The sequence below is a fragment of the Salvelinus fontinalis genome, chromosome 12 (assembly GCF_029448725.1).
Source record: "Salvelinus fontinalis isolate EN_2023a chromosome 12, ASM2944872v1, whole genome shotgun sequence".
In the NCBI taxonomy this organism is placed as follows: Eukaryota; Metazoa; Chordata; class Actinopteri; order Salmoniformes; family Salmonidae; genus Salvelinus; species Salvelinus fontinalis.
The window spans coordinates 19,248,189-19,261,206 of NC_074676.1; the positions used below are offsets into that span (position 1 = coordinate 19,248,189).

A 13,018-nucleotide genomic window follows, 5' to 3' on the forward strand; every position below is an offset into this window, starting at 1 on the left:
CTCTCTCACTCTCACTCTCTCTCTCTGTCTCTGTCTCTCTCTCTCTCTGTCTCTCTCTCTCTCCTCCTCTCTCTCTCTCTCTCTCTCTCTCTCTCTCTCTCTCTCTCTCTCTCTCTCTCTCTCTCTCACTCTCTCTCTCTCTCTCTCTCTCTCTCTCTCTCTCTGTCTCTCTCTCTGTCTCTCTCTCTCTCTCTCTCTCTCTCTGTCTCTGTCTCTGTCTCTCTCTCTCTCTCTCTCTCTCTCTCTCTCTCTCTCTCTCTCTCTCTCTCTCTCTGTCTCTGTCTCTGTCTCTGTCTCTGTCTCTGTCTCTGTCTCTGTCTCTGTCTCTGTCTCTGTCTCTCTCTCTGTCTCTGTCTCTGTCTCTGTCTCTGTCTCTGTCTCTGTCTCTGTCTCTGTCTCTCTCTCTCTCTCTCTCTCTCTCTCTCTCTCTCTCTCTCTGTCTCTGTCTCTGTCTCTGTCTCTGTCTCTGTCTCTGTCTCTGTCTCTCTCTCTCTCTCTCTCTCTCTCTCTGTCTCTCTCTGTCTCTCTCTCTCTCTCTCTCTCTCTCTCTCTCTCTCTCTCTGTCTCTGTCTCTGTCTCTGTCTCTGTCTCTGTCTCTGTCTCTGTCTCTGTCTCTCTCTCTCTCTCTCTCTCTCTCTCAAAAATGACCCTAAAAAGCTTTAGAAATAATTTAAGGAACTAGGCTGTAGTAGTACTACCAAAAACAAACTAAACAGTAGGGGGGAGGAGATGGTATATGAAAAAGCAGGCTTTTCAAGTTTCAGGTGTGCTTGTTTTTTTCAATGGTCGAATGGATAAACTAAACTAAAACTCTCTCTCCCTCCGACTCCTCTTTCTATACCTGGCCCTCCGCTTTTGGGTTTTTTCTTCTCTCTCCTCTCTTCTATAGGATGCTCTTTAAGAAAGGAATTAACGCGGACTAACAGGACTTTAACGACTCTCAAGGAGATATTGGAGGCAGGCGCCGGCTGATCCAGGTTGTGCTGAATGCACTCTAATTGTTTATCAATCTATTTACATCTCTGTGAAAATTGGCTTTATGGGGGAATTATCAGCCACGTGACACTGCGCTACACTAACAGCCCTCCCCGGAGCACAGAGCCGCCAAATTAAATTTCACACTACTAATTAATGAGAGATTTTATTTCTGCGGCCTACGCAGTCGGCGGAGACAGTGTTGCTCAATGCAACTCCCCTCAATTAGGCTAATTCCTCAATTTTCCCTGTGGCAACAGTGATTGTAAAAGCACTAAATGAGCCTGTGTCAGATTGACTCTTTACAATAGTTAATGCTCTTATCAGAATGTCTCTTTGTTAATTCCTGTAAAGGATTAAGGCAGATGCGTACGTTGTCGGACACACAGAGGAAATTGGCTCTGGGTGGATAAGTGTTCATACCGGCTGCAAAACTGCTACTAACTCACATCTCCTCAATGATTATTCAATTGGATAAACATCACCAACGCTTGTTTTAATTCCACATCACTGACCTTGTGTGTTCCAGAGTTGTGGTTCAGAGCCGGTAGCACACAGAGGCATGTTCAGGCTAATGTATGCTACACTTCACATGGTGGGGGGATTGCATGGATTTCTTCTGGCGAGTGGGTGGTAGTATCCAGTGAATTTCATAATGTACATTTTTACATAATGGCATGTATGAAGATGAGCTGGAATCAGTGCGGCTGGAGGCTGTGGATCAGTAAGCTAAAGAGATGGATTCATCTCCAACTGTACTGAGCAGCATTTTGCTCACATCAATCACATGCAATGTAAACTAAAGGTCATATCCTATGCTCCTCTGCCTGTAGCATCACACTTCTCCCATTGGTGTACACTATTGCTGTACCCTTGACAGTACTGTATAAATATATGTATGGATACGGATGAGAGGGAATGCAGTATCTATCTGGCTGTGGGCTGAGATTACAGAATGGTTAGTACATAGAATGGTATGTGTGTGCGTCACATGACAGGCTTCTCCATACACTCAGGACATGATTGGTGGCTATATAGCTTTTGCGTTTTCACTTTCTCTCTACTGCAATTTAGGCTTGAGGTAGCTCTATCAAAGGAATTGTTTTCAAGAATGTTCTGGGAATTATGTCAGGCATCACTGAATGGTTTGCGATGATATCTCTTTTCTCATGGAAAAATATTCCCTCTACTCCTGTTATTTTTCCCTCTGCGGCTTTGTTTCACAGCTTTATTAGCCCATCTGTTCACTCTTTGTCTCTATTTTAGTGTGCGTGCTTGTGTGTGGGCTGGTGTGAAGTGAAGAGGAGTGAGATGATGTGTGGGTGGATGGGCGTGAAGGCGTTCACTTCCTCTCCGGTCGGGGTAGGTTGCATCACCAAGCCGCTCCAGTTTATAATAGACACTCCAATATCAATAACAGCTTTTTATAGAACGACTACTCTCATCCAGCGTACTGAATAGCTATTGACAGCTCTTATCTAGAGGCGCTGTGGTGAAAGCATGCATTTACAAAATCCTCTCTTCCATTTCAACCTATGAAACGCTATGCACTGACAAACACACAATCTCCAATTTACATAATAGTAGTTCCTCCTGCTTCCTCTGAATCACTCTGACAGAGAATCCATTTCCTTCTCGAGCTTCATGTGAAGCACTGATACAGTATATATTTCTCTTCCTCTCTGCCTTTCCATCTCTCTCTTTCCCTTATTCCCTACCCTCCCTCCAACGCCTCCTTCCTCTCTGCCTTTCCATCTCTCTCTCTCTCCCTTATTCCCTACCCTCCCTCCCACGCCTCCTTCCTCTCTGCCTTTCCATCTCTCTCTCTTTCCCTTATTCACTACCCTCCCTCCCACGCCTCTTTCCTCTCTGCCTTTCCATCTCTCTCTCTTTCCCTTATTCACTACCCTCCCTCCCACGCCTCCTTCCTCTCTGCCTTTCCATCTCTCTCTTTCCCTTATTCCCTACCCTCCCTCCAACGCCTCCTTCCTCTCTGCCTTTCCATCTCTCTCTTTCCCTTATTCCCTACCCTCCCTCCAACGCCTCCTTCCTCTCTGCCTTTCCATCTCTTTCCCTTATTCCCTACCCTCCCTCCAACGCCTCCTTCCTCTCTGCCTTTCCATCTCTTTCCCTTATTCCCTACCCTCCCTCCAACGCCTCCTTCCTCTCTGCCTTTCCATCTCTCTCTTTCCCTTATTCCCTACCCTCCCTCCCACGCCTCCTTCCACTCTGCATTTCCCCTCATCACACTCCATCCCCAGCTCAAATTCTCTGTGGCAGGATGATTGCAGTACAAAGTGCTGGGGGATGGCACAGGGTCTCCCAGGGACAGGTGGATGAGCAGGGGCCATTTCTAAATTACACATTTCACACAGAGCAGATGTCAGATAGAAAGGAAGAGGACAGATCTACTGACATTAACCATGAGACGGAGAGAGTGGGATGGAGAGAGGGAGATGGGGATAGAGAGAGCGAGCGAGGCGGACACAGAGACGGAGAGAGGATGGAGAGAGGGAAAGAGGAAGAGCGCTAAATAAAGAGAATGAGAGGCGGAGAGAGAGGAGGAAAGGGATGCTGTGCCTCGCAGGACAATGGCCAATTAGGCCCAGTGGAGTGTTCACTCTGCTATGTCAAATTACCCATCATACCCCTGGTTCCGTTTTCCACAACAGACTGCCATCTGGACTCTCTCTCTCACTTGTGTTCTCTCGCTCGCTCACTCTCTTTCTTCTCTCATTCTTTTGCTAATAACCCTCAACTCAATCTTCTTCACTCATACTTCCTCTCATCCTCTCTTCATCCCTTTCTCCCTCCTTTCCTATATCACTGCCCCATCTACTTCTTGATTGGTCCATGTCTCAGAGCTGTGTGCGATGTTAAATCATCCCGGAGAAGATTCAAGTTTTACTTCATTAAGTAGTGGCAGAGTGCAGTGCTTACTGGAGAGCCAGGGTAAGAGACTGTCCTGGAGGCCCTATCGATAACCATTAAGGATCCTCTCTCATTACAGGCCCATTCCCTCACAGGCCCCCAGGGGTCCTGAGAAATGGGCCTCTCTCTCCCTAGCTAATGTGATTGAGTAGTAGGTCCAGGCGGCATCACCGCTGTTTGGAAATGCAAATGGGGGATATTTATTTACCACTTGGATGGCTGGCATGAGTGTCTCTACTCTGGTGCTCTGGTGAAGTGCTCACTCCGACAACCTCTATGCTTAACCAGGAAAGACCTAAGTTACTTCCCTGTCCCCTCCTCATCAGCCTCTCCTCTTCATCTCTCCACTACTTCCGCTTTCTCCCAGTCGCCTTCAAGCACTAAAGTACTGCTAAATCAGTAGGGACCTCGCCCCCTACCTCCCCTACCCCTGCCCCCCCCCCACATTGAGCCTATCCAGAGTACCGCAGTCTGATTAAGCAATAATGCTAGATTGACGCGGCAAGGCTGGAGCGTGATGGGCGCATTTCCGGATGATGACTTAGAAGCCCTGCAATTTCTCTGCCAAGAGCAGGGAATCAAACTCAATCAGGCCACATCTCCCCTCCTTCCCTCTCTCCTTCCCTCTCTGTCTGTCTCTATAGGCCTCAGCAACCCGGCCCCCACCAAAAAAATAAAGAACAAAGTCAGCAACACCGTGCTTGATCCTACCCCCTGTTCCTCGCGGGGAGAACAAAGTTTTCCAAAATGAGAGATTGGTTCATTTTAAGAGGGAGGGTGAGACATTTACACAGTCAGTGGATGTTAGTAAGATTCTGAGACTTTTTAAAAACTTTTCCCCCAGAGCACGCTCTTTTTCTCACACACACACATTTTTCTCTCACACACATACACATCTGATCCCATCCATTGAGACCCCATCTATGCATCCATCACCCAGGGGTCTCAGAACTCTCCTCACCCCAGACAGTGAGCCCCGCGTTGGGCTTTTCAGCTCAACGTGCCCCCTATCCGCGGGCCACGATCACAGGCAAAGGGACAAAAACGTATTGGTGATAATCAATAATGCATGGACTGCATTAGTCCTCAGTAAGACGGGACTTAAGACGGAGGGAGGTGGTGGTGGTGAAAGGAAAGGGAGAAAGAGAGCGATTAAGAGAGGTGTTGGAGGAGAGGTGTGTACAAGCTTGTGCGCGTGCACTTTTACAGAAAGAGAGAGAGGTAAAAGCAGAGAGCGGGAATCTAACCTTGTAGGGAATATTTCTCCCCTCATCCTGACATTTTGTTCCTTATTAACGCTATCCCTGTTCTCTCTCTAGACGTACTGCCCTGTCTCCTGCGGGTGAAATAAATAAGTTATTACGTCCAAGGGCTGAGCCAGGACTATTGCAATAGAAATAGTTAATTTCCCACCGTAGGGGAGCCATGTGAATATATGTATAATTACATTTTCATATCAAACAGCAGGGAGACTTTTTGGTTGACTGGAGATGAAAGATGAAATTGCCTTACACAAATAAGACTTTCGGAGTTACTCCCAAAACACGGCTTCTCCCCCTCATGTCAGGCATGGGGGAACGGTGTCAGTGTGTGTGTATGTTCGCAAACCTCTCTCTTCTCTCTCTGTCTTGCTCTCACTCTGAGAAAAGGCGTTTAGAGTATAACAGCCATCAGAGGTGCGAAGGTGTATACTTTCACACTGACTTTGTTGAAGAAAAATATAAAGACAACAACTTGGCCTAAAAGACATAACATAGTCAACAGATTTATATATTTTTTTATTTAACCAGGAAGGGCTCATTGAGATTTAAAATCTATTTTTCAAGAGCGTCCTGGCCAAGATGGGCAGCACCAAGTCATTACATTACAGACAGACAACATGAAAAACTACAAGTGATCTAGTAAAAACCATAGAATTCACAAGAGTATAACAATCAAAAACAGCATTGACAGGTCAGGGAATCAGTCTCAAGATCATTCATCAGTAATTTAAAAATACCAATCGGGACAAGTTCTTCAAGTTTAAAAGTATTTTGTAAGGCGTTCCAAGACGATGGTGCAGAGTACATAAAAGCCCTTTTACCAAATTCAGTTCGGACATTTGGAACAGTTAGCAGGATAAAGTCCAGCGAACGAAGAGAGTACCCACCACATTTCTGAACAATAAAAATGCCCAAATAAAAAGGTAGTAAACCCAAAATGGTTACATAAGACAGAAGGTTACATCAAAAAACGAAAGGAAGAAGGCTGGTTGGGGAGGATGGGTGGGCGTATAACGTGAAGATCTAGCAACCCAAAGGTTGAATGACATTACGGACAACTTTAGCATTTTGGCTAATTAGCTACTTAGCAACTACTTTTCATGTTAGCTAACCCTTCCACTAACCCCAACCTTAACCCCTAACACTTATTCCTAACCTTTAATATAACCCTAATCTTAACCCGAAGCCTAGCTAATGTTAGCCATCTAGCTAACGTTAGCCACAACAAATTGCAAATTTATAACATGTTGTACGATTTGAAATTCGTAAGATATAGTACGAAATGAGTGATGAGCATCCACAAATTAGGATGAAGAGAAGTGGTGGGTGGGATTGTGTACTTGCAGGTGTGTGTGTGATCTGCTCTTTGAAGTGCCCTGATAGCTGCCTGCCTGCTTCCGATTCATGGATATGCTGCTCTGCTGCCTGAGGCCGCACCACAGTCTGAGGGGAGCAAGAGAGGGAAGAGGAGAGGGAGAAAGGCCAAATATCTGGGTTGTTAAAGGAGAAGAGAACAGAGTAGTAGCCTCTGAGGAGGTCATAGAGGCAGGAGAGGGCTGTTGGGTTGTTAAAGGAGGAGAGAACAGAGTAGTAGCCTCTGAGGAGGTCCTAGAGGCAGGAGAGGGCTGTTGGGTTGTTAAAGGAGGAGAGAACAGAGTAGTAGCCTCTGAGGAGGTCCTAGAGGCAAGAGAGGGCTGTTGGGTTGTTAAAGGAGAAGAGAACAGAGTAGTAGCCTCTGAGGAGGTCCTAGAGGCAGGAGAGGGCTGTTGGGTTGTTAAAGAAGGAGAGAACAAAGTAGTAGCCTCTGAGGAGGTCCTAGAGGTAGGAGAGGGCTGTTGGGTTGTTAAAGGAGGAGAGAACAGAGTAGTAGCCTCTGAGGAGGTCCTAGAGGCAGGAGAGGGCTGTTGGGTTGTTAAAGGAGAAGAGAACAGAGTAGTAGCCTCTGAGGAGGTCCAAGAGGCAGGAGAGGGCTGTTGGGTTGTTAAAGGAGAAGAGAACAGAGTAGTAGCCTCTGAGGAGGTCCTAGAGGCAGGAGAGGGATGTTGGAATTCAGACAAAGTGAGATCCAGCAGAGATGTGATCTTTGGGAGGAGATCAGGGGGTGAGTAGAGTGAGAGGGGAGAATGGTTAGAAGTACAGAGAAAGTTCAGTTAGCAAAGTGGGGAGTTGGAGGAGAAAGAGTAGGAAGTGGGCTGAAGGAAGAGAGGGAAGGATGTAAAGGGAAAGAGAGGAGAATGAGTGTGCAGACATGAGGAGGAAGAAATGAGGAGACGGTCTGTTTCTTGGCTTCTCTCTCTCTGGGAAGAAAGAGGAATGAGAGTAGGATGAGAGGAGGAGGGAGAAGTCTTTTTTTCCTATCCCTTCTCTCTCTGGGAGGAGGGCTGTTCTGTCATTCTGTCATCCTCAGAAGGTTGTCCAATTAGGGGATATGATTAGTGTAGCCTGTCCCCGGTAGAATGGAATCTATCACACTGTCTCTGATTGCTATAGGCTCCACCAATTTGGCAATCACTTTACCTGCGTCACTCGACAGCCACTAAGTAGAATAAAGCATTTCTACTTCACATCTCAAAATAATACAAGCTAAGACTTTTGATTGGTGACATGAACTGTAGTGTTTGTGCATGCACCTGCAAATGTGTCTGTTTTTTGGCTCCTCACAAGGATAGTAAAACAAGGAACATTTGGACAAGTGGGGACATTTCATTGGTCCTCACAAGGAAAAAGGCTATTTTAGGCTTAGGGGTTAGGGTTCAATTAGAGTTAGGTTTAGGGTTTGGGGTTAAGGTTAGGGATAGGGGTCAGGAAAAATAGGATTTTGAATGGGAGTCAATTGTTTGGCCCCCACAAGGATAGTAAAACAAACGTTTGTGTGTGTGTGTGTGGCAGAGTGAGTGAGAAAGTGACAGAAAGGAAGAGATGTTCCTCTCACCAGATCTTCTTGTGTGTCTCGTTCCTTCAGACTCCCAGAGCCGAGACGAGACCCTCAGGACCCCAGGGACTATGGAGAGGGTGGGTCCAGATCCTCAATGGGACACGCCCCCTGACACCAGCTGCCCAATCACAGATCACTTCCCACTCCTCTCTCTCCTCCTACTTCTGTCCAGGAGACCAACAAAACCAGAGAGATTCTCCTCTCCATGTCTGACGACAATGGAGTGAGAATGAAGAAGGCTGTAACAAAATGGATGGCTCTTTCTTTCTGCTTCCAGAACTTTTAAAACTCTACTAAGTCTTTTTTAATTGAGGTTCATGAGTCGATTGCAATCTATTACCGTCAGGCAAAATTTTCACACTCAATCAGATCCTTGTCTGGTGAGCTGTGCTCAGTGAGGAGTGTAGGTAGAAAATCTGAGGATGTCAGGATTGGAACATGAAATTCTGAATGTGACACGCTGTGCTTTACATTCATTTCTTCTATGTATTTAGTAATGACAAGCAGCATTGTCCAAAAAAAAGCTAAGCAAAATAAGTTGACAGAACACCTTAGATCAGAGGAGGAATATAGAATGTACAGGACAAGGTAGGTGCTCTTGTTTTATACTCTGAAGGGAAATATATCACAAGTGTCTTAAATCTGCCTTGACGTATAAACACAACTGCTCTCCTCTTCTCTTGTTTGTCCTCACCTTCAAATTCTCTCCCCTCCTTCCTCTTGTGTGTGTGTTTGTCAGATCCATCATCAGATGATGCGTTGACACATATTGATTTCTGAGAGCTGCTGCGTACATGTTACGGGAAATCGAAGTGTATGTAATAGCTCTCTGTGCAGTGTCAGCGTTCTCTGTAATACTATGCCTCATTACCCGAGACAATCTGCAGTGTACAACAGTCCTGACTCCTGACGACTAACTGCACACAGTACTTTGTCTTACTCCATCATGTCATTCAATAATCACATACAGAAGGTATATTTTTGTTTTTGATGCGGTCTATTTTGTCTTAAAGGAGAGAGTAACCTTTAACCTAATCAATATGATTGGGTTTGTGACCAGGACCAAGCCCTACCCAATGGATCATGTTATTTTGTAGCAGTCATGAAATGATTAATAGAAAGATATATTTTGTAGCAGTCATGAAATGATTAATATAAAGATATATATATCTTTCTATTAATCATTTCATGACTGCTACAAAATAAGTAATATATATACTACATGACCAAAAGTATGTGGACACCTGCTCGTCGAACATCTCATTCCAAAATCATGGGCATTAATATGGAGTTGGTCCCCCCTTTTGCTGATAAAACAGCCTCCACTCTTCTGGTGTTGGAACATTGCTGCGGGGATTTGCTTACATTCAGCCACAATAGAATTAGTGATGTTGGGCGATTAGGCCTGGCTCGCAGTCAGCGTTCCAATTCATCCCAAAGGTGTTCAAAGGGATTGAGATCAGGACTCTGTGCAGGCCAGTCTAGTTCTTCCACACCAATCTCGTCAAACCATTTCTGTATGGACCTCGCTTTGTGCACAGGGGAATTATCATGCTGAAACAGGAAAGGGCCTTCCCCAAACTGTTGCCACAAAGTTGGAAGCACAGAATCGTCTAGAATGTCATTGTATGCTATAGCGTTAAGATTTCCCTTCACTGGACTAAGGGGCCTAGCCCAAACCATGAAAAACAGCCCCAGACCTCCTCCACCAAACTTTACAGTTGGCACGATGCATTGGGGGAGGTAGCGTTCTCCTGGCCTCCTCCAAACCCAGATTCGTCCGTCGGAGTGCCTGATGGTGAAGAGTGATTCATCACTCCAGAGAATGCATTTCCACTGCTCCAGAGTCCAATGGCGGCAGGCTTTACACCACTAGCCAATGCTTGACATTGTGCATGGTGATCTTAGGCTTATGTGTGCGGCTGCTTGGCCATGGAAAACCATTTCATGAAGCTACCTACAACCAGTTCTTGGGCTGACATTGCTTACAGAGGCAGCAATAGGCGGTCCCGTTCTGTGAGCCCCGTTCACTTCGCGGTTGAGCCCTTGTTGCTTCTAGATGTTTCCACTTCACAGCAACAGCACTTACACTTGACCGGGGCAGCTCTAGCAGGGCAGAAATTTGACAAACTGACTTGTTGGAAAGGTGGCATTCCATGACGGTGCCACGTTAAAAATCACTGAGCTCTTCAGTATAGGCAACGGGTGTGGCTAAAATAGCCAAATCCACTAATTTGAAGGGCTGTCCACATACTTTTGTATATATAATGTGTGTGTGTGTGTATTTATGTATATATATACACACTGCTCAAAAAAATTAAGGGAACACTAAAATAACACATCCTAGATCTGAATGAATGAAATATTCTTATTAAATACTTTTTTCTTTACATAGTTGAATGTGCTGACAACAAAATCACACAAAAATTATCAATCGAAATCAAATGTATCAACCCATGGAGGTCTGGATTTGGAGTCACACTCAAAATTAAAGTGGAAAACCACACTACAGGCTGATCCAACTTTGATGTAACAGACACAGCAAACCTTCTTGCCACAGCTCGCATTGATGTGCCATCCTGGATGAGCTGCACTACCTGAGCCACTTGTGTGGGTTGTAGACTCCGTCTCATGCTACCACTAGAGTGAAAGCACCGCCAGCATTCAAAAGTGACCAAAACATCAGCCAGGAAGCATAGGAACTGAGAAGTGGTCTGTGGTCACCACCTGCAGAACCACTCCTTTATTGGGGGTGTCTTGCTAATTGCCTATAATTTCCACCTGTTGTCTATTCCATTTGCACAACAGCATGTGAAATTTATTGTCAATCAGTGTTGCTTCCTAAGTGGACAGTTTGATTTCACAGAAGTGTGATTGACTTGGAGTTACATTGTGTTGTTTAAGTGTTCCCTTTTTTTTTGAACAGTGTATATATATATGTATATGTATATGTTTTGATTCAGCAATCATGGTACGGGTAAAGGTAAATAGTCAGGATATGAAATTGTTTCTTTTTGCTGTTGCCTTGAATTAATAAATAAATGAAATGACAGATAATGGTTTCACAAGCATATTTTCTCCCTTAGTAATAATTTATTAGACAAGCTAAGTTCTGTGGTGTTTTCATCCTCCATCTGTGAGGGCCATTTCTCAAACCATCTGCCATCACCGTCCTTCTCGGCACCTCAACAGCACTTCTTTGTAGGGGAGGGAGGGAAGGAGGGGTAGATGAGCTGGGTAAGGAAGGGAATCATTTTCTGTCTTTCCTTAATCAAGATTCATGGCACCCTTTCATTCAGACAGAACTGGGGGTTGGGGAAGTAGAGGAATGGAGGGAAAGGGGAGAAGGATAGCTGCTCTTAAATTATGTTTTCTAACAGCCACACCATTTAATTGCAGTCAACAGCCAGCAAGAGATTCCCCGTATACCCCGCCAAGCTAGAACCACTCTCTCTCTCTCAGCAGCAGTCAAACTCTTTGTCTCATCTTCTGCTCCCCCCACTTCCCTTTTTACGCATTTAACAGAATCCTGGCGCAGCACACACTGCGGCTTCACACCTGCTTTCAAATGTATATGGAACGCTCCATCAAGTGTGGAGCTGCAGTTTCAGCAGATGTGCCAATGTCTTTGCATTGAGAACTCAACGGCTGTAAACGACTGGCCATGGTCAGCTGGAGCTTAGTATGCGGTTCTACATTTCTCTCCTCACCTGTTTCCCTTTATAGACATGGGCCTTAATGACTTACTGTAGGAGTCATTGATCCCCATGCAGGCATGGCTAAGCCACTGCTGAGTGTCAGCGGACCAAAGCACTAAAACCCTATTAGTGGGGCATATTTTTCCTCTTTGTGCGGCTAAATTGATTTTGTCCAGACAAGACGTATAGAGGGAGAGGGGCTTTTATGCTATCAAAGGAGGGCTGGTTTCAACGCGTTATCATTAGCCTGTCATCTACGTCGCCTCGATCGTTGATTCCAACGTGATCAAAGCAATAATAACAGACCTGAGGGGGAACAATGCACCCTGTTGACTGAGGAGGAAATGGAGAGGAGAAGATTGTTTGATCTAATTGAGCGAGAGAGACCACAAGGTTCCTTTTTTCACACATCCAATTACACCTGTTCTCGCAGGCTGGGCTCACCTCGCTGAGCATGCACGCGCGCACACACACACACATCTGTTAGACCTCCATTTTCCCGATGGGCAAAAGAGACAATATGTTTGTTTGTATTGACAGGAATTAATTGCTTTGTGGGTTGTGAGATGAAATTAGTTACGTGATAGGGATGCTAGTGGCGGGTGGCTTTAATTAGTGTGTTTAATAATTTTAAAACACGTCTGTAGGCTGTGGTTTCAGAGTAGCAGAGCAGCTCAGACGCCCACCTTCCCACTATGACATGCTTTAATGATTCTGCTTATTGGCATGCAAGCCTGGAGTAGCAGGGAGAAATTGTACCACACACTGCAAGAGGCTCAAACCTGGTTGTACGGTTGCCCTTTTCAATATGTGGCTGTACTTTTGTGTGTGTGCACGTGGATGTGTTTAACTATTCTTGTGGGGACCAGAAGTCTCCACAAGAATAGTAAACAAACTCAAATTTGACTAACTGGGGACATTTGGTTAGGGTTAAGGTTAGGTTTTTGGCTTGAGGTTAGAGTACGGGTTAGGGCTAGGATTTTGAATGGGACTGAATTGTGAGTCCCCACAAGGTTAGCTTTACAAGACAGCATGTGGGTGTGTTTGCGTGGGGGTGTGTGTGCGTGAGTGATGGCCTGTCTAAGATGGCATCCATTTATTTGACGAGACCCACCCCTGCCTAGGGCTGTTATGGTGAACGTATTAACGCCACACTGGCTGTCACGAGTCATGACGGCAATCAAATTCCACGTGACCGTTTAGTCATGGTAATTAGG

At 45.4% G+C, this 13,018-nt stretch overlaps 1 protein-coding gene across 5 annotated transcripts in view; it reads left to right on the plus strand.

Moving 5' to 3' along the window:
* Window positions 1-11,160, plus strand: part of LOC129866920 (tripartite motif-containing protein 44-like) — a 91,020-nt gene extending 79,860 nt beyond the window's left edge. For 3 of the 5 annotated variants that reach the window (XM_055939950.1, XM_055939951.1, XM_055939949.1), the window contains exon 6: window positions 8,131-11,160. In XM_055939950.1, the coding sequence (XP_055795925.1) occupies window positions 8,131-8,215 (85 nt within the window). In that variant the 3' untranslated portion in view covers window positions 8,216-11,160. Of the gene's footprint in view, window positions 1-889; window positions 2,338-8,130 lie in introns of all 5 variants that reach the window. The other 2 variants (XR_008761551.1, XR_008761550.1) reach the window with 1 other exon arrangement.
* Window positions 11,161-13,018: the final 1,858 nt, after the last annotated feature.